At 45.1% G+C, this 19459-nt stretch overlaps 1 protein-coding gene across 1 annotated transcript in view; it reads left to right on the top strand.

The window, feature by feature from the left end:
• The first annotated feature begins 11498 nt into the window (after nt 1–11498).
• Nucleotides 11499–19459, top strand: part of TBCA (tubulin folding cofactor A) — a 29703-nt gene continuing 21742 nt past the window's right edge. The window contains exon 1 of the mRNA XM_069964709.1: nt 11499–11671. Within this exon, the coding sequence (XP_069820810.1) occupies nt 11619–11671 (53 nt within the window). The 5' untranslated portion in view covers nt 11499–11618. The remainder of the gene's footprint in view (nt 11672–19459) is intronic.

Genomic DNA, 19459 nt, shown 5'->3' with positions numbered 1-19459 from the left:
TTGGGGGATTGTTTAGAATATTGTTTTTGTTACCTGGATAACCCCTTTAAGCTGATGCCTTCAGTTACTCTATATGTCACTAAGGATAAAAAGTAATTGCAGTCTACAGTATCCATATCACTATGGACACAGCGTTGCTCAGATCCGGTGGTGACTGGTGGCTAACTATAGAGTGAAGAAAGGTTAGTATATCATAGTTTTTTATCATCTTGTTATTAACAACATAACATCATGTAAAACGTTAGTTTTCTTTTTTATCAGCATGAAGTTAAATAATAAAAGTAAAGGACGACAGTCAGAAATGGCTCCATGTAATAAAGAGCTCAATGCAAGACAGCGGCAATTAACATTATTATTTCCATTTAATTGAAAAGCAGAGGGAATAGAGCTTTGATGTTGTAGCATAAAGCCACATAACCATTAGAGAAACGAAATACCGTATAGCTCAGTTCTTTAGGATTCTCTTTAGGTCGAAGTCAGAATCAAGGCCTTTTATCAAAGCCCTCTTTAATCTCATGTCTATTATGCAAAATGTAATAGCAAAGTTGTAATGTCTTCAGCAGGAAACACTATAGAGGTCATTTACCAACCAGTTCTATGTAACATACATTAATTTTACTTCTATGAGAATGTATTGCTAAGATGTAAATACATCCACTCTAATGGGGTCTCATATACAGCCCTTGTCCGACCTGTAGGTCATGATGCACCTGGGCGATAATACTAAGGAAATCCTAAATGGCTTGGGGCGCAGAATTCTTAGCAGCACAAAGTGCGAGCAGATTGGTCGAACTGTTCTTCAAACCTGAGCGCTTGGCATTTGACCTCTGGCGGCTGGAGAAGTTGGATGCCGCCCTGGGGTGCCTTGAAAAACATGGACACGGCCATAGGCAGCATTCAACTTCTCCAGTTGCTAGGAGTCAAATGCCAAGTGTTTGAGTTTGCAGTCTGTATAGTACAGTATGGAATCTAGGGGTAAAGAAGAGACCCCACTCCTACACAGTACATACATTCTGTTGTGCCCTACGCCAATAGCATGACGCATTATGGAATGTATGTAGAGGAGCAGGCTGTCTGGACTCCCAGCTTCTGTACTGTACAGCAGTGCAAGACTTCTAGGATGATGTCAGGTGTCACTTGTGGGAGAAAGCTGGGGTCCCACCAGTTCATGGGGCATAGAGCGGAGGACGAAGAAGGAACAGCTTCATCATCTGTGAGTAGTATTTGGATTATTTTCTATTTTAGTGGGTAATTTTCTAATAGGGGATTATCTACCTACAGGGGGCTTCTAACTAATTTGGAAGATTATCTACTTACTGGGGGCATTTATCTAATGTGAGGGGTGAAATTATCTACTTACTAGGGGCGTTACCTAAAGGGGGGACTTAACTACCGATTGGACACATCTACCCAATGGGGGGGTATCTAACTACTGGGGCATCTATCTAATTAGGGGGTGATATCTACTTACTAGGGGTGTCTACCTAATTGGGAAAGCAGGGGCATAGCTAAAATGTCATGGGCCCTGGTGCAAAATTTCAATTTGGGGCCCCCCCTTGACTGGTGACGCCATACCACTCCAAACCTACATATCCCCCTAACACCCTCACTCCACGCTGCCATTGCATAATACTACTGTACTGTTACTGCATAAAATCTACTATATATCATTCTCCCTCAGCAGTGACAGCTGGATTCTGCAGACTTTTTAAGTGATACATTCAGTAACTCACAGGGGGCGTTGTCTCTTCTTGTGACCTTTTTGCAAGTCGGAGTTCTTCACTCTTCCTTTTCTGCTCCTTCTTGCCCAGCCATCATAAAAACGTCTTCAGCCATGACTCGTCTCCACAGGATCTGGCAGAAAAACATTTTAGGCTCCTCGCCACAACATTGTCCTCATCTCTACAATAACTCTCCATGTGTACTGCGTCACACAGTATCAGTGCCCCTCTGTGCCCTCATGTAAGTAATTATGCTTAATATGTCCCTCCAAATAATAGACAAGCCCCTTATGTGCTCCCATATAGTTTATAGGTCCCCTCTGTGCATCCCCCCTGTAAGTAGTCCCCTGGTAGTTGCCTCCCCCCCACAGTAAATTGGTATGCTCCATGTAGGCAGTTCCTCCCCTCCTAAAGGGGTAATCGTGCCCCCATGTCTCATGACCCCTGGCTGTAAGACCCCTCACCCCAACCATGCTAACCTGGTAGATATTTCCCCTCATGTAGGTAAAAAAAATACATACTCACCAGGCTCTGCAGTCCTCAGGCATTCCTTCTATCTCCCTAGTGAGCTGAAGGTTTGCCCCGCGTGGCATCGGTAGGCAGAGCATCCACTCTATGACCACAAACTAAGGGTATGGGCCCGGCAGAGGATGGCACTAGCACACAGACAGACAGCCCACAACAGACATATGCACACAGCACAGACCCACCCCACACACAGAACACAGCACACAAGCCCACCACACACCCAGGACACAGCACACAAGCCCACCACACACCCAGGACACAGCACACAAGCCCACCACACACCCAGGACACAGCACACAAGCCCACCACACACCCAGGACACAACACACAAGCCCACCACACACCCAGGACACAACACACAAGCCCACCACACACCCAGGACACAGCACACAAGCCCACCACACACCCAGGACACAACACACAAGCCCACCACACACCCAGGACACAACACACAAGCCCACCACACACCCAGGACACAGCACACAAGCCCACCACACACCCAGGACACAGCACACAAGCCCACCACACACCCAGGACACATCACACAAGCCCACCCCACACACAGAACACATCACACAAGCCCACCACACACAAAGAACACAGCACACAAGCCCACCACACACCCAGGACACATCACACAAGCCCACCCCACACACAGAACACATCACACAAGCCCACCACACACACAGAACACAGCACACAAGCCCACCCCACACACAGAACACAGCACACAAGCCGACCACACACCTAGGACACAGCACAGACCCACCACACACCCAGGACACAGCACACAAGCCCACCACACACCCAGGACACAGCACAGACCCACCACACACCCAGGACACAGCACACAAGCCCACCACACACAGAACACAGCACACAAGCCCACCACACACCCAGGACACAACACACAAGCCCACCACACACCCAGGACACAGCACACAAGCCCACCACACACCCAGGACACAGCACACAAGCCCACCACACACCCAGGACACAGCACACAAGCCCACCACACACCCAGGACACAGCACACAAGCCCACCACACACCCAGGACACAGCACACAAGCCCACCACACACCCAGGACACAACACACAAGCCCACCACACACCCAGGACACAGCACAGGCTTACCACACACAGCACTATACACACAGAACGGCACCACAGAGACAGAGTGGCACGACGTGAACGGGCAGGACACAGACTTCACTTGGCTCCGGTGACCGGCCAGTATGTTCGCATAGTTGCCATCAGTCACTGGTAAGCCCCGCCCCCTGCACCCACCGCGGCGCTAACTACACAGGGCCAGAGGAGGAGAGACACCATGGACAACTGGAAATATGGTAAGAGACTGACCCATTATACTTACCATACTTCCTGTTGTCCATGGCGTCTCTCCTCCTCTGGCCCTGTGTACTCTGGGGCGGGGCTTACCGCGATGGGGGCGGGGCTTACCCGGGACTGATGGCAATTATGTGTGTGGGCAGAGAACGGGTGGGGTGCGGACCAAGAACGCATAGACGCCGGCGGGACGCCGGCTGTAACTGCTTGCATCCGTGGCTCTGTGTGGCCCATGAATGCAAGCAGCTTCGAGGACACAGCAAGGTGGCATGGGGGGCCTGGTCGGGCCCCCTGGCTGGCGGGCCGGGTCGCAACTGCGACCGTTGCGACCCCTGTAGCTACGCCACTGTGGGAAAGGAATAATGTACCTACTCGGGGCCTTAAAGGGGTAGTGCGGCGCTAAACATTTATTCACAAAATAACACACGTCGCGTCATCAGCTGCTCAGCTGCGATTGGCTGAGCACAGTTATGCTCAGCCAATCGCAGCTGAGCAGCTGATGACACGGCATAGGGGGGCTGGATGAGGGACGGATGGAGCGGTTCGTCCGGCCTCCCGAAGACGACGTCATTGTCACAAGATGGCGGCCGGGGGTCGACATGAATGAGGTAAGTATAATGCACCAACACTTCCGGGTCTAGCGTGGGTGGGGGGAAACACGGGGAAGGGGGCCATTCACATACATAACACACATTACAAAGTTGTATAACTTTGTAATGTGTGTTATTTTGTGAATAAATGTTTAGCGCCGCACTACCCCTTTAACCTATAGGGTATTACCTACCTACACGGGCTTCTTCCTAATGTGGGGAATTACCTACAGACTTTGGCCATTCACCTAAAGGTAGGGGGGAGATTACCTACATATAGTGGGCATTAACCTAATAGGGAGCCCATCTACCTATTGGGGGACAGATATCTAACTACTAGGGCATCTACCTAACTGGTGGGGCTATCTAGTTACTGGGGGTATCTACCAAATTGGAGGGAGGTCTTATCTACCAGCTGGGGGCATTTACCTAATAGGGGGAATTATCTATTTACTGGGTACATCTACCTAGGGGCCCTATTAGGTTTTAACGAACCTGAAATCGTTCACCACATTACACAGAACAATAGTTCTGATCCCAGCAAAAGAAGGAACAATTTGGAATTACACTGAACGATTGGTGAACCAATGTGGAATTACAGCGAACGATTAACAATGATTTTAGGGTTAGATCTAAATTAACGATCATCGACACACAAATGATTTTTCGATCGTTGCCTGCAATTACACAGCATGATTATCGTTTAATTTGAACTATTTCACAATTTTGTGTGTGATAATCATCCTGTGTCATAGGGCCCTAATTGAGAAGGGATTACCTACCTACTGGGGTAGTCTACCTAATAGGGGTGAGAATTGTCTACTAGCTGGAAGCATCTACCCAATGGGAGGAATAACATACCCACTAACTATGCAGGGCACCAATGTAAACAATATTTTGGGGCACTTCGGGTAGGGAAAAGGTTGGGGACATGCTGGAAAAGTGTGAAACCTAAGGGCCCTATTACACGGGACGATTATAATGTGAAAAATTCGAATTTAAATGATAATCGTTCTGTGTAATTGCAGGCAACGATCGAAAAATCGTTCGAATGTCGTTGATCGTTGATTTAGATCTGAACCTAAAATTATCGTTAATCATTCGCTGTAATTCCACATTCGTTCACTCAAGTTCAGCATGTTTTCTCTAATCGTTCAGTGTAATTGCACATTGTTCATTGTTTTACTGGGATCAGATGGAATAAACGATCACAGTTACGTGCGCAATAACAATTGTAGTAACGATCGTAACTAACGACTATCGTTCTGAGTAATATGGTGAACGATTTCAGGTTAACGATAAACAATCTAGTTTGCAATCGTTAGTCGTTAAACGTTAAAAATCGCTCCGTGTAATAGGACCCTAAGATGTTTTCCTGGTAGATTCTGTATAGACAAGTCTTGGTCTTTTTCTATCAGTGCCTGTCTATGTTTCAAAAACAGATCGGTTAGGAGGTGTCGACATATGTACATAACCATACACAATATGCAACTCTGGAAATGCCTTATACCACACAGGAAACAGCAGCTGTGTTTTATGGTTGGGTGGCAAACTTATGATAATCCTGGGCAGCTTCTCCAAGACACTGCGGCCATTGTACTCCTATAGCTAGGTCTAAGCTAAAAACTTCAAATTAAGTGGCCATGAAAAAAAGAGTTTTGCTTCGGCGGAGTCCATTTTAGTAGTGGAAGTGATATGATAAAAGCATCATGGCCTAAAGGAAGGACTGTTTAATATATGCAAAGTGCACTGCAAAAGGTACCTTAGTATATGTGTAATCCAATACATTAGGCCAATTAAGGCATCTCTGAAATATAACAGGCCAAGAAGAGGCATGGGTCCTATCGGCATGTCTCACACATGATTTCTTGGTGATAATTTACATTTTTTGAAGGTAATGTTAAGATATTAAAGTACTATTTAACTATCTTCATTTTACAATAGCCCTTCATAGTAATTTAAAAGCTCAAGAGCCAAGTTTTTAATGACAGTAAGTGCAAGGCAAATGTCATGGGCATAGTCAAAAAATTAGTATTGGAATTGTTTAATAAGCTCGTGCTATGATCTTAAAAGCTGAAATCACCTACCAAAGTGCAGGAGTCAATTAAAGCAGCTGCTCATTTATACTAATTTTTTTACTGTTTCTGTTACAGATACGTAAGATTAAACCAGTAATAAGGTCAATCCAACAGAAATTTCGGTTACCGAAATAAGTCTACACTTTATTTCTAATAGTCGGTAGTTTAATGCTCTCAGTATTAAGTACTACTATAGGCCCACTAACAAAAAGTGCAATGAAGAGTTCTATATAAATGACCTCTAGGGGTTTATATTGGGACCATTCCACACTGGTAACAGCCCTCTACTCGCCACATCAGGGTGTATGTCTGGTTTATGGTGGATTCAATGGTTGGGAGAATCAATAGGTTGATTCTGTTGAAATCAAAAACACTGAGTGCCCACAAAGGGGGGGGGGGCATAATAAAGACCCACGCACGTATATATTTTTTTTTACCTAGGTAAGGCTGGGTTCACACTGCGTTTTTGCAGTCCATTTAACGTATACGTTTTATGGAAAAAAAAAGGATGCAATTGTGGGTAATCCATTTTGATCCATTTTCCACTGACTTCCATCAAACAGATCAAATCAGATGAGTTTTTTTAGCGTACACAAAAACATGGTTGACCACATTTTTGCGTAAGTTAAAAGTAACCATTTAAAAACAGCTATATTATTTACATATGCGTATATGTTATACCTTTGTATACCGTGGATACTGTAAAAACAGCTATATTATTTACATATGCGTATATGTTATACCTTTGTATACCGTGGATACTGTAAAAACAGCTATATTAAATGGACTGAAAAAGCCCCACCCTTAAAAAAGCACTCCAGGAGATTATTTTATTCCCCCCAGGACCTGAAACCTGAACAAAGCAGCGCAGCGGGACATGATCATCACTGGTGAGTATATGCGCCAGCAAGGGGACGAATAAAAGTATTACAGTGCTTCTTTATGGGGGTACATTTGCTTTAATACGTCTCTTCCTTTCACACCTTAAGGCTGGGTTCACACTACGTATATTTCAGTCAGTATTGTGGTCCTCATATTGCAACCAAAACCAGGAGTGGATTTCTGTGTTTTCAATCCACTCCTGGTTTTGGTTGCAATATGAGGACCACAATACTGACTGAAATATACGTAGTGTGAAACCAGCCTAAAACATTTCAAAACTTGGCCTTTACCACCAGAATCTTCTAATGCACGAAAGTTTCTAAAGATTTACTTAAAGGGAACCAATCACCAGAAAATCATGGTGGCAGCTATATATACAGTGTTATATAGCCTGTAGCACTGTTCCCAACCATATAAGTAAACTCTATGGGGTGATTTATCAAACATGGTGTAAAGTGAAACTGGCTCTGTTGCCCCTAGCAACCAATCAGATTCCATTTTTCATTCCTCACAGACTCTTTGGAAAATGAAAGGTGGAATCTGATTGGTTGCTAGGGGCAACTGAGTCAGTTTCACTTTACACCATGTTTGATAAATCTCCCCCCTATGAGCGTTACTGGTACCCCCGAAAATGCACCTACGTATCTAGCATTGTATTTAGAGCTGCCAGCACAATTTTCTGGTGACTGGTTCCCTTTAAGTGCAAACAGTATTGAAAGCGACTGTAGCTGTTAGGTCCTTGCAAGACATTTAAGGGGTTATCTAAGTTTTTTAAAATTGATGGCCGGTAATATCAAGTTGCCCCCAGCACAACACATAGGTGCTCTATGAATAACTCCAAATGGGTTTATCATCTGCCTGATATTTTGGACTGAGCAAGTATCTACTAGTACTCTGATGGGCCAATCCAGTCCTATGCAGCAGAACTTCTGATTCCTAGTGTTGCACACATATATATGGAGTGGTCAGTAGCACGGTACTGACTGGTGTCTTTGTCTTTTCTATGTACTGTCCCTCATGGGAGAGTAGGATCTCTTTTTGGTTTACCTGGGTGCTTTTTTGCTTTTTAACATATAAGATGAAGAATACGGCCTTTTGTATTATTTCTGTTTATTGTGCAGATAACAATTTGTACTTTTTTTGATCAAAAATTCAATGTCTTTGACTTACATTTCTATATCTTGATGTATAATATTGTGCTTTCATGTATCTGGTGATTCTTTGCATTTGCAATATTTTATTTCTGTCACTTCAAGGACACAGTGTGATTGGATTCCTGTTTTCGCCCTGTTAGGGTACGTCCATACAGTGGTATTTTTATGCAGTTTCCAACATGGAAGCCATTAACAACATCTGTGTGAAATCTGTCCAGAGTAGGAGAGGTTTTCTTTGGGGATTTGCTACTGCTCTGGACAGTTCCTGACATGGAGAGAGGTGGGAGCAGAGAGCACCGTGTCAGACTGGAAAGAATACACCACTTCCTGCAGGATATACAGTAGCTGATACGTTCTGGAAGACTAGAGATTTTTAAATAGAAGTAATTTACAAATCTGTGTAACTTTCTGACACCAGTTGACTTAAAAACATGTTTTTTCCTCTAGAATATCCCTTTAACTCAAGCGACCTCTTGTAATTTGTGGTGGTCCCAGCGGTTATACCTGACCAATCTGCTGCTTATGTGCTGTGAAACAGATAATTCCTAAGTTGGTCATGGATATGACATTGTCACACTAGTACACCTAGTGGTTATTATTGTCAGCTTGGTTGTGTTATGAGCCATGACACTTCTGTATTAAAACATCAACATTACAGGTGGCAAATTGCAATATGCACTTTTCTGCACTTTGGATCTTTTCTTACAGCTAAATCACAATTGTAAGGCCTAGGGGCGGATTAACTTTATCATTACCCTCTGTAGTTACCCTCTGTAGTTACCCTCTGTAACTCTGTAACTATGGCGGCACTAGCTTAAATCTTTTTCCTCCATAATGCAGCCTGTAAAGGACCTGTGGTGACATCATTGTCACATGATAAGGTCCTTCAGTATGTTTTCTAATGTTACTGCATTGTCTCCTGGCTGCAGTTCTTCCCTGATTTGTGCAAAATTGCAGTAAAAAGCAGTGATTTTTATGCAAATCATGGCAGAACTGTAGCTTGGGGATAATATACCACTGAAAGTATAAGTCTGTTTCGGGGGCCATGGGCCCCCCAGCAGGGGCGGAGTGACTTTACCATAGGCCCCGGGCTGTTCACTAAGCCGGGGCCCCCCAACCCCGCTATAACTATGGCAGCACTAGTTTGGTGTTCATAGTACAGGATAGATAATGTCATGATGCACTGATTTATGCAAAATTGCAGTAAAAAAGCAGTGATTTTTTTTTTGCCAATCATGGCAGAACTGTAGCCAGGAGACAATACACCACTGAAAGTATGTCTTTTTGGGTGGCCATGGGCCCCCCAGGAGCTCAGGGCTCCGGGATACCGCCCCAAACTTACCTATTATAATCCGCTACTGCCCCCCAGGAGCTCAGGGCCCCGGGCTACTGCCCGAAATGGTCCTATTATAATCTCCTACTGGTAAGGCCTTCTTCGCATATGTCTGGTGGTCTGGGAAACTGACGTTTGAAATGATCCCATTGACTTGATTGTGACATTTCAAACTATCCAGCGTTTGATTCTGGATGCCGGATCACTGGACACGAAGGAAAGAAGAACGCATCTTGCAGTGGTCTTCTATTTGTCCTCTTCAACAACTGATGGTTAATGTATTAAAGTATAGGAAGCCTGATGACAACTAATGCATTTTTGTGGCATCAGTTGTCATCAGTTTCAGGATGCCGGACTTCCTATTGTATGTGAATCCGACTTAACGTGGTTATATAATAATCGCACCAATATACTCATTGACAAAAAGGAAATAATGTACAAGCGGGTGTAAAAGTGCCTCTCCTGCGCTTCTACAAAAAGACTCTCAGAGGCTACTTTTAGGTAGTGTACCTCTTGATGAGAGATGATTGCTAGACATCTGTCTATGATGCACTCAAAGATATTCTGATAATTTTGATGTACTACCCCATTCTGACCAAGCTGTTTGAAGCAATGGTTATGTGAGGGCATGCACAAATAGGCTCTAGATGGCCCAGACAACAGATCTGGCGACGAGTATAGGGAGTATCCATACTTTCCTTGTTTACCAACAAGACACAGGTGACACCGTGTTACACATCTTTTTCTGCCTGGACCATTTCCAGGCACTTAGCAATGGAAATTTATGCTGCGTTTACATGAAACGATTATCGTGTGAATACCCATGATAACGATCGAATTCGAACGATAATCGTACGTGTAAACGCAGCGAACGATCAAACGAAATCGTTCATTTTAATCTTTCAACAAGTTCTCAAATCGTTGTAGATCGTTCGGAAAAAATTTGCAGATCGTTCCGTGTGAACAGTCATTCGCCGATTTAACCAATGTGTGAGATAGGCTTAAGCGATCGCAAAATGATCGAAAAACAAATTTTCCGAACGATATATCGTTCCATCTAAACGCTGATCGTTATGAAAAAAAAAAATTGTTATTCCGACATCGTTAATCGTACGATCTGGTAAATTATCATTCCGTGTAAACGTAGCATTAGTGTTATGGGGCCCATAACGTGCCCTGCCATTAACAACCAGCCACCACTGCCATTGTTTGCGGTGGAGTGTATTAATGAGAAACCTGGGTCGGCGACCCCATTCATAATAATAATATTTATTTGTATAGCGCCAACAGATTCCGCAGTGGAGGAATCTGTGTCTTCAGTGGTTGCGTCACCATGGTTGGGTTTGAGAATATAAGTTATAAAAGCCTGGTGGTAAGCACTACAATCCTGCCTTTGCTTCCCTTTCACCCCTGGATGCATAGGTTACTTAGGTTGAGTGAACCTCGAGCGCGCTCAGATTCGTCTAATCCCGAGCATGCAGGATTGGATTACAGAAGTTGGATGCAGCCTGCGTCAATATTTTCCCTGACTTCATAGGGCGGCATCCATCTTCTGCAGTCACCAGTAATCAAATGCTGCACGCTCGGGTTTGGACCAATCAGAGCGCGCTCTAGGTTCGCTCATCTCTATTGGATACATGTTTCTGTGACCATAACTATTAGGTCGGCTCTATAAAGCAGGTGGGACAATAGAATATCTGGCAATATAGGTAATTTTAGCAGAACCATTTGTATACAGATTGATACTTGACAGAGACAGCTCAGCACTGTATAACCTATCCATCCCGTCTCATAGCAACGGAAGACTCGCGCGCATGCGCAGAACTAGCCCGACGCTTCACAAGTCATAGCAACCGTGCGCATGCGCAGGAGCTCCTCCCAGTGACAACTGCCGCCGGCGGCTCACGTTGTTCCGTCACTGAGCTCACTGCGCCTGCTCCGTGGTCTCGCTGGTGACGGCATCGCGCTTGTATCATCCTCGGTAAAGATGGCGGACCCACGGCTGAGGCAAATAAAGATCAAAACCGGCGTAGTGAAGCGGTGAGTGGGACGGACACAAGTGTGAATAGAGCTGTAGTGCGGCGCTGCCTCCTGGGACTGACCCCGCGGTAACGTATCTGCAGTATACCGCAGCCTCGTGTGCGGCTTCACGGCCCTCATGCCGCATTGTCAGACCGGGGACCAGTCTGCCGGTGTAGTAGTAGTAGTGGTTGTCATAGAGACGGGTGAGCGGAGTCACGTGGTCCATTGTGCACAGACATGTGGCGCGCTGCGCTGGTCTCAGGCGTTGTTCACACTTGGTGTGACTGGTGGCCGCACCCTATCGTCTTCTACTCCTAGGGACCACTATAATATGGCTACACCTTAGTGTCTCAATAATTCGGTCCATAGATAGAATAAGCAATAACTAGCTGATTGTATGGGGGGGGGGTCTTGCTGTTGAGACCCCCACTGATCACTAGAGCGAAGGGACAGAAGCGCCTGCCTGAGCGCTGCCTCCCCTCATGCTGTACGCAAGCAGTAATAGCCTTTGAGACTGTCCGTTCTGAGGATTAGCGGTGGTCTCAGCAGACGGACCCCGACTACTTATCGCAGCCGCCTGATCAGATACAGTATAAAGACACAAGGCTTAGCTCACCATAGACGCTGAGTGAGATGGTACTGTCATGTCATGTAGACGATGGGATGTACAGCAGAGAGCCTAAGGGCCCTATTCCACCGCACGATTATCGTTTGCAAAATCGTTAACGATCTCAGACGACCGCTATTGCGAAAGACCTGAAAATGTTCACTTATTTCCATGGAACGATAATCGTTACTTATGATCGTATTTGCGATCGTTTTTTCTTTGCTATTTCTTCGCTATTGCGTTTGTATCTACTGCCAACGACCGAACGACGTCTTATTCAATGCGAACGATTTGCGAACGTTTTTCGAACGAGCAACGATAAAAATAGGTCCAGGTCTTATAAAGCGATCAACGATTTCTCGTTCGGTCGTTAATCGTCAACTGCATTTCAACCGAACGATTATCGTTTAGATTCGAACGATTTAACGATAATCTGAACGATAATCGTCTGGTGGAATAGGGCCCTAAGGCGTCGGCAGTCAGTGGCCTTAAAGTGATTGTATCATCGGGTACATTCGCTTTTTTAAGTGTTGTACATAAATAGAATGGTGCAGGGATGCCGGTGTCACAGTCCTTTTTTTTTTTTTTTTTTTTTTTTAAAGGGAACCATTCACCCCGTGGCCCCCGGCAGAAACTGACATACAGTGACATAAAGGTCAATATACTTACCACATTGCTCCCGGTCCCGTCCCGGATCCCGTTGTTGACACGGAGAAATCGCCGATTCTTCTTCTCCCGCCCATTATGGTAATGAGCTGAGATGAGTCCAACGTCCATAGGAAACGATGGACGAGTCCAACTTATTCATGAGGTCCTCTTCTCGTCGCCGCCCATCCACGCCTCCTGGAACTTGATTGACGTCTTCAGTCTTCTGCCGAATTCCCGCGCAGGCGCCGCTGTGATGGTCTCGTCACCTCTTCTGCGCCTGCGCGGTAAACAGGATACGGTGTTCGAGCAAATCGGCGCACGCGCAGTAAACAGTGAAGCTGCGGAGCGGCTTCAATTGTGAACTGCGCATGCGCCGAAAATGACTGTCACGGCGCCTGCGCGGGATCCGGCGAGAAGAAAGAAGACGAGGAGGAAGAGGACCCGGCGTCAATCAAGTGTCGGAGGCGGGGAGAAGGCTGGACTTCGGACCCGGCGGCGCTCATTACCATAATGGGCGCGAGAAGAAGAATCGTCGATTTCTCCGTGTCAACAACGGGCTTCGGGACGGGACCGGGAGCGATGTGGTAAGTATATTGACCTTTATGTCACTGTATGTCAGTTTCTGCCGGGGGCCACGGGGTGAATGGTTCCCTTTAAACACTGCTTGGTTTCTGTGCCTGGCGCCGGTCTATTCCCCATGAATTACTGGAGATGGGCCTGCCGGGCCCAGTGTGACTATCTGCCCTCCCCTCTGTGACGCGGCTCCATTAGAATAACTGGGGCAGGGTCTTAGAGGGAAGGGGAGAACATAACAGGCCCGCCTCCAGTAATTCATGCCAGGCCGCTGGCCGGGAATAGACCGGCGCTGATCCATTCATGTAAAAACTTAATGCGATGTCTCTGCTTTGACTAATTGACACACAGGCTAAGGGTGCATTTACACAGACAGGTTTGTTTGACAGATTTTTGAAGCCAAAGCCAGGAATGGATTTAAAAAGAGGAGAAATTTTAGGCTTTCCTTTATGGCCTGTTTCTGTTTATAGTCTGCTCCAGGCTTTGGCTTCAAAGATCTGTCAGATAAATCTTTCTGTGTAAACGCAACATAAGCCCCGTATGTCAATCAGTCAAGGCAGGGAGGGAAGCGGCATGCATGCTCTGGCTCAGCATCAATTCTGTGGCACTTAAGAATTGTAAAGTGCTGCGGAATCTGTTGGCGCTATATAAATAAAAATTCTAATTATTCAGCTTCCAAAGAAACATGTAGTTTTATAACTCTGCAAATTGCCATTGATCTCCTCTACTTGTGTATTCTAGGGATGTCAAACTCGTGGCTCCCCAGCTGTTGCAAAACTACAATTCCTATCATGGCTGAACAACCATAGCTTTAGGCCTTTCTCACATATCTGGGAAGACTGTGGATCCATCCATTTTAAGGGCTCTATATACTCCAAATACTATGTGTTAGGGATTTGTGTTGGGCTCCTATCCATGGCGGAAGGTAAATGGGCGAAATGGTCTGTAGCTGCTGCACAAATCATCTATCCTGAATGAAGAAGTCCATGGTAATGTGACCGATTGAGGACAGTTAGAGATGTGCATCCGTAGTCCCATCCGTAGCTGCGGGTTTCAGACTAAAAAGAAGGATACAGATATGTGAACCAGGCCTTAGCTGTCCGGACATGATGGGAATTGTAGTTTTGCAGGTACTGGAGGGCCACAGTTTGACCCCTTGGTGTATATGATCACTGGTGGTCTGACCCTCATCCTTCAGCAGAATAAAGGTCTCTAATTCACACGCTTATATTTGCTGCTAGATCTCATGGACTTGGATAAAGTACCAAACACGTTTATGGATCCTGCTGTGCCCAATATTGTGGAAAAGTGTTCCCTTTATTCATTTTGTTGATTTTTCCATAGCCCTTTGAAGGGAACCAATCAGCCCAAAAGCTCCTATGCAGCCTTTGGCACGTACCGGCAGCGGCAGCTTTACATTGGAGAAAATGACGCTTAATCCCCCCGTGCGCTGCAGGTAGTCCCCTGGGCAGCTCCCCGCCCATGTCTAGTCACCGATCTCTGCCTGTCAGCGCGCTCAACGGGGATGATTGACAGGGAGAGGTGGCAGTAAGGGGATTCACTGCCTGTCACTCATCTCCGCTAACAGGGAGAGAGCAGTAACTAGACACAGGCGGGGAGCTGCCCAGGCGACTACCTGCTGCGTTGTCTATTCACACAGTGCGCAGGTGAATGGATTACAGTACCAGTCGTTTGAGATCCATAATATCTCCTCCACATACTGCACAATTTTTCCAGCACCTACATGTTACAATCATTTTGTTCATTTCTGTTGAGATTGTCAGTAGGAATAGAGATGAGTGAATTCACAGTAGCGATTAAGCAAAGTGCGTCTGGCTTTGAAGTCTGCTCCGCTCTGTGCCGCTCTTCCCCAGGTGCTGGGAAAAGATGGATCCAGTCCTGGGAAACTTCTCCCAATTTCCAAGGACTGGATCCATCTTTTCCTAGCACGGAGCAGACTTCAAAGCCCGCAGCCTGATGAGCAGAATGCAGATAAAAACGAAGCACTTTGCTCATCTCTAAATAGGAACTTCACCCTGTACAGGGTGACTGCAGTGAATTCACTGTATTAAAAAAAAACAACTGATGGTCAATTCTATGCTGAAAATTCCACAACATAAACCATGTATAAAAAGCGTCACCGCATTGGTGTCCTATAAAGGTAAATGACTTATACCTGTAACAAAAAATGTGGTGCATGCAGAATAGTGAATCGCCTCCATTGTACCATGAACCAAAAAACTGTTAAAGAAGTCCGTCAGATTACAAAATCCTGGAGGCAACAGGGGGGAAATTGATTACAAGTACTAACTTACCTGTCCCCGTGCCACGGTGAGGGCCATAGGATCCCCGTCAGGCTTTTGGTCTCCGGAGCTGACATGTCACGACCCGGCTGATGGACTGGTCGCTCAGCCAGTCAATGTGTGGGGCAGTTTATCAGCTGGGAGCGGCTTCCTCATTTCCCTCCCCCCCCTTAAAGTCGTGACATCCCGCAGCTCGGGGAGAGGTAATTGTAATCAATTTCCCCCCTTCCAACTGTATGATTTTATAATCCGCCGGACTTCTTTAATTTTCCGCATTAAAATGTAGCTAGGTGCTTTTATGGTGATTATGTACTGGCATATAACATGACATGTCCAGGTTTTAGGAGTAAGCTTGGCCTCCTCAAGTTTTCAAGTCTTTTCTTACAAAGCTTCAAGTAGCAATGTCCAATAGGATCTAGCCCTGGTTTGTTCTCAGTTATAAGAATCCCTGGTAGGTTATCGTTTGAGATATCCCCTTAAAGGGTTATTCTATTTCAGCTAATATAGGTTAACTTGTAGGGCTTGTCAAGTTTAACATTTTTTCAATTTGTTTTGCTTAGCCTCTTTCTGTCAGTGGTCAGACTGATATATATAGAAATACAGGGGGCGATTTATCAAACATGGTGTAAAGTAAAACTGGCTCAGTTGCCCCTTGCAACCAATCAGATCCCACCTTTCATTTTCCAAAGAGTCTGTGAGGAATGGAAGGTGGAATCTGATTGGTTGCTAGGGGCAACTGAGCCAGTTTCACTTTACACCAGGTTTGATAAATCTCACCCACAGTGTATACATACTGCATAAGATATATATCAGCCAGACCACTGCTTTTAGAGCAGACAGATGGTCGGTAACCTAGACAACAAGCTATTGACAAAAAAAAAGGAAAGAGCAGCATATCAGCGGGATGAGGCAAGTTTGCTAAATGATTGTATTTGCAGAAATATTTACATTGTCCTACAAGTTCAAAGTCAATCTGTACCCACAAACCGCTTGTACTGGAACACCCCAGGATGGGATTCCCCCTCTTTAGAGTTTTCAAAATCTAGGCCATGCATCTTTGAAACGGCGCTGCTAGATTAGGAGTGAGTACAGGATCTGCAGCAGATTTGATGGTGCAGATTTGAAGTTGCAGATTAAAACCAAATCTGCAGCTTCAAATCCGTGCTGATCTGCTGCAGATCCTGTATTTGTGAATGCACCCTAAAAGATTTTTTTTTTAAAGAAAATATCCATCACCTGCCAAATGGACCCCAGGACAGATCTTTGAAAGGTATCCGACAGTATAAGCGGTTATGAGGGGTCCACCTTGTGTGGGAAAGTCCCACTAATCTGGAGCATCTAAAACATGGATTAAGACCACTCTAATTCATTTTAGAACATAATCCCTTTCACAACCCATGATGCAACTACAGTATGTCATGGCATCACTAGTGGGGTATAGAGAGGGATCACGCCGGCGTGGTGAACAAAACTGACAGCAGCATTTAAATGCTGTTAATAATGCATCCCTGGTGGTCTAGTTGTTCCTACTCGCTGGGCTGGGCCTCAGCTATTTAATGAAACTGATCCCAGCTTGGCAATAGTTTACTCTGGGCTTCAGAAGCCCATAGTAATGGAGCCCCATTTGCAGAGATCAATGGATTTTTAAGCACAGAGGAAAAAGCAAAAGTGCAAAAATGAAAGTTACAAGTCACAACCAGCCAGACTTTACCAAGCCAAGACTTACTGCATCCCAGTTCTGTGGGTATTTACAACAAGAAGATATTCTTCACACGTTGAATGGTGTAAGAAGATGCAAGACCTAAAATTAAGATGGACGCAGGTAGTAGGGAAAGAAGAGAACAAAGAACAGGATATTGGCCACGATGAGATGGGGAGGAGGGCAAAGCGCCATACACATTATAGAAGGTACTCAGGACGCAGCTTTTTTTAGCCAGCTTTTTGTTAGGGTGCTTGGAGTCAGAGCTCCTCAGATCAGATATCGATGGCCTTTACCTCTTTAAAGCTAGAGACCTTGTTGGATGTTTTTCAGTGAAGTATGTTGTTTACCTGTCTGCAGGGTAGGAGCGGAGTGTCTGTTAGGTGAAGGTCTGACCACTGGAACCCCCACTGATAACAGAGCCCCCTTATTTGATTGGAGCAATGGTTGTACATGAATGCTTTCACATTTCAACTCTGTGAGCCGGGCGCAGATAAGTATGTTGTGAATCTGTCGTCTTGTGGAAGGGGCACTGTACATGTCCAAACACGTTCCATTTAAAGAGGGGGTGCATTGCGTGGTATCAGCAAGAGCACAGTTCTTCTGAAAGTGATTAGATCCATGGGGGGAAAAGAACAGTATAAGGATGGCATTATATTATTTAAAGCCAGCACCTATACTTATGGAGTACACATCTGAATTTACCAACTTTTCTTCGTGGGACAACCCCTTTAAGTTTTTAAGAGCAGCCTATTAAGCTTAGAGGGGTTAACCAGTAAGGGAAAATATATGCTGAATCAGCCACCCTCCTGAAGACTAAAATTCTTTCCATACATGTCATTACCTTATCTGTCTCCTTCTTTGGTTTTTGAGCTGCTGCTTTCTGCTGAAAACACAAAAATCTCTTTCTGAGCTGTTCAGTCCATCCCTGCTTTCAACCCCCTCCTCCCCTCTACCCTTCTAGACTGATCACGTAAAAAACATCCCTGGCAGGTTGTTTCTTTACAGTGTGAAGCTTGGAGAGTAATCTGAGGTTAAGTTACCTACTGTGATTAACCATTACTGCAGTACAGAGAGAAGAAACAGTGCAGAAAAAGCCAGCTAGGGCTGGCCAGCCATCTTGGAAGGGAGGGGGGAGGAGGGAGGAGGGGTGGAGAGCAGAGACAGACTTTTGTGTCTTCAACAGAAAGCAGCAGCTCAAAAATCAGGGAAGGAGATAGATAAGGTAATAACATGGAATGGACTGTTAGTCTCCAGGAGGGGGGATGATTCAGCATATATTTTACCTAACTGGATAACCCCTTTAATTAGATTTTCTTAATACTATGGATTACTAACTGTATAGAAGAGACAAAGGTCAGAACTGAGTCATTCCATGGATATAAACTTTCATGCCATTTATCTCTGTTATCCATGCAATAAGGAAAAAGTGAACTGATAAGTGAAATGTAAGAATACACAACCATCAAAGGCGTCGCTATTGGTTGGAGACCTTGGCTGGACATTGGACTTGTGGCTGGTGGGGATAGATGGGGCTGACACCATGTGATTTATAGCCTTATCTTGGCGGTGTAGTTTGGTGGAGGCTCCTGTCGTGCCCATACATTGGTCTTTAATTGCATAAACCATCCTTAAATATGTCTTTTTCTATCCATTTGAAACTAATAATGGCTTTCAATTTAAAGTGAATGGAGAGTGCCCGGGCCATGCAAAAACAGCCCTGACACTGTCCCGTTGTTTCCTTCCGGCTAAATGAAAGTGACATCAGTAGATTAGAATGAGACTTAGACAATTCACATTGCAATTGTGTTAGTTTAACTTTAACAATCTTTTAACACTCTTGTTTAAATGTAGCTGACATCCCATAATTACACATCTACAAGCCTTGATTAAAGAATTTTACATCTGAACCTATGGGGAGCAAGGATTGGATTTTTTTCCAAGGAACCTTTTTTTTTTTTTTCCAAAGTTGATAA

The sequence above is a fragment of the Dendropsophus ebraccatus genome, chromosome 3 (assembly GCF_027789765.1).
Source record: "Dendropsophus ebraccatus isolate aDenEbr1 chromosome 3, aDenEbr1.pat, whole genome shotgun sequence".
NCBI classification, from domain to species: domain Eukaryota; kingdom Metazoa; phylum Chordata; class Amphibia; order Anura; family Hylidae; genus Dendropsophus; species Dendropsophus ebraccatus.
Note: the sequence above shows the minus strand (reverse complement) of the source record. Positions and strands in the feature narration are given on the sequence as shown.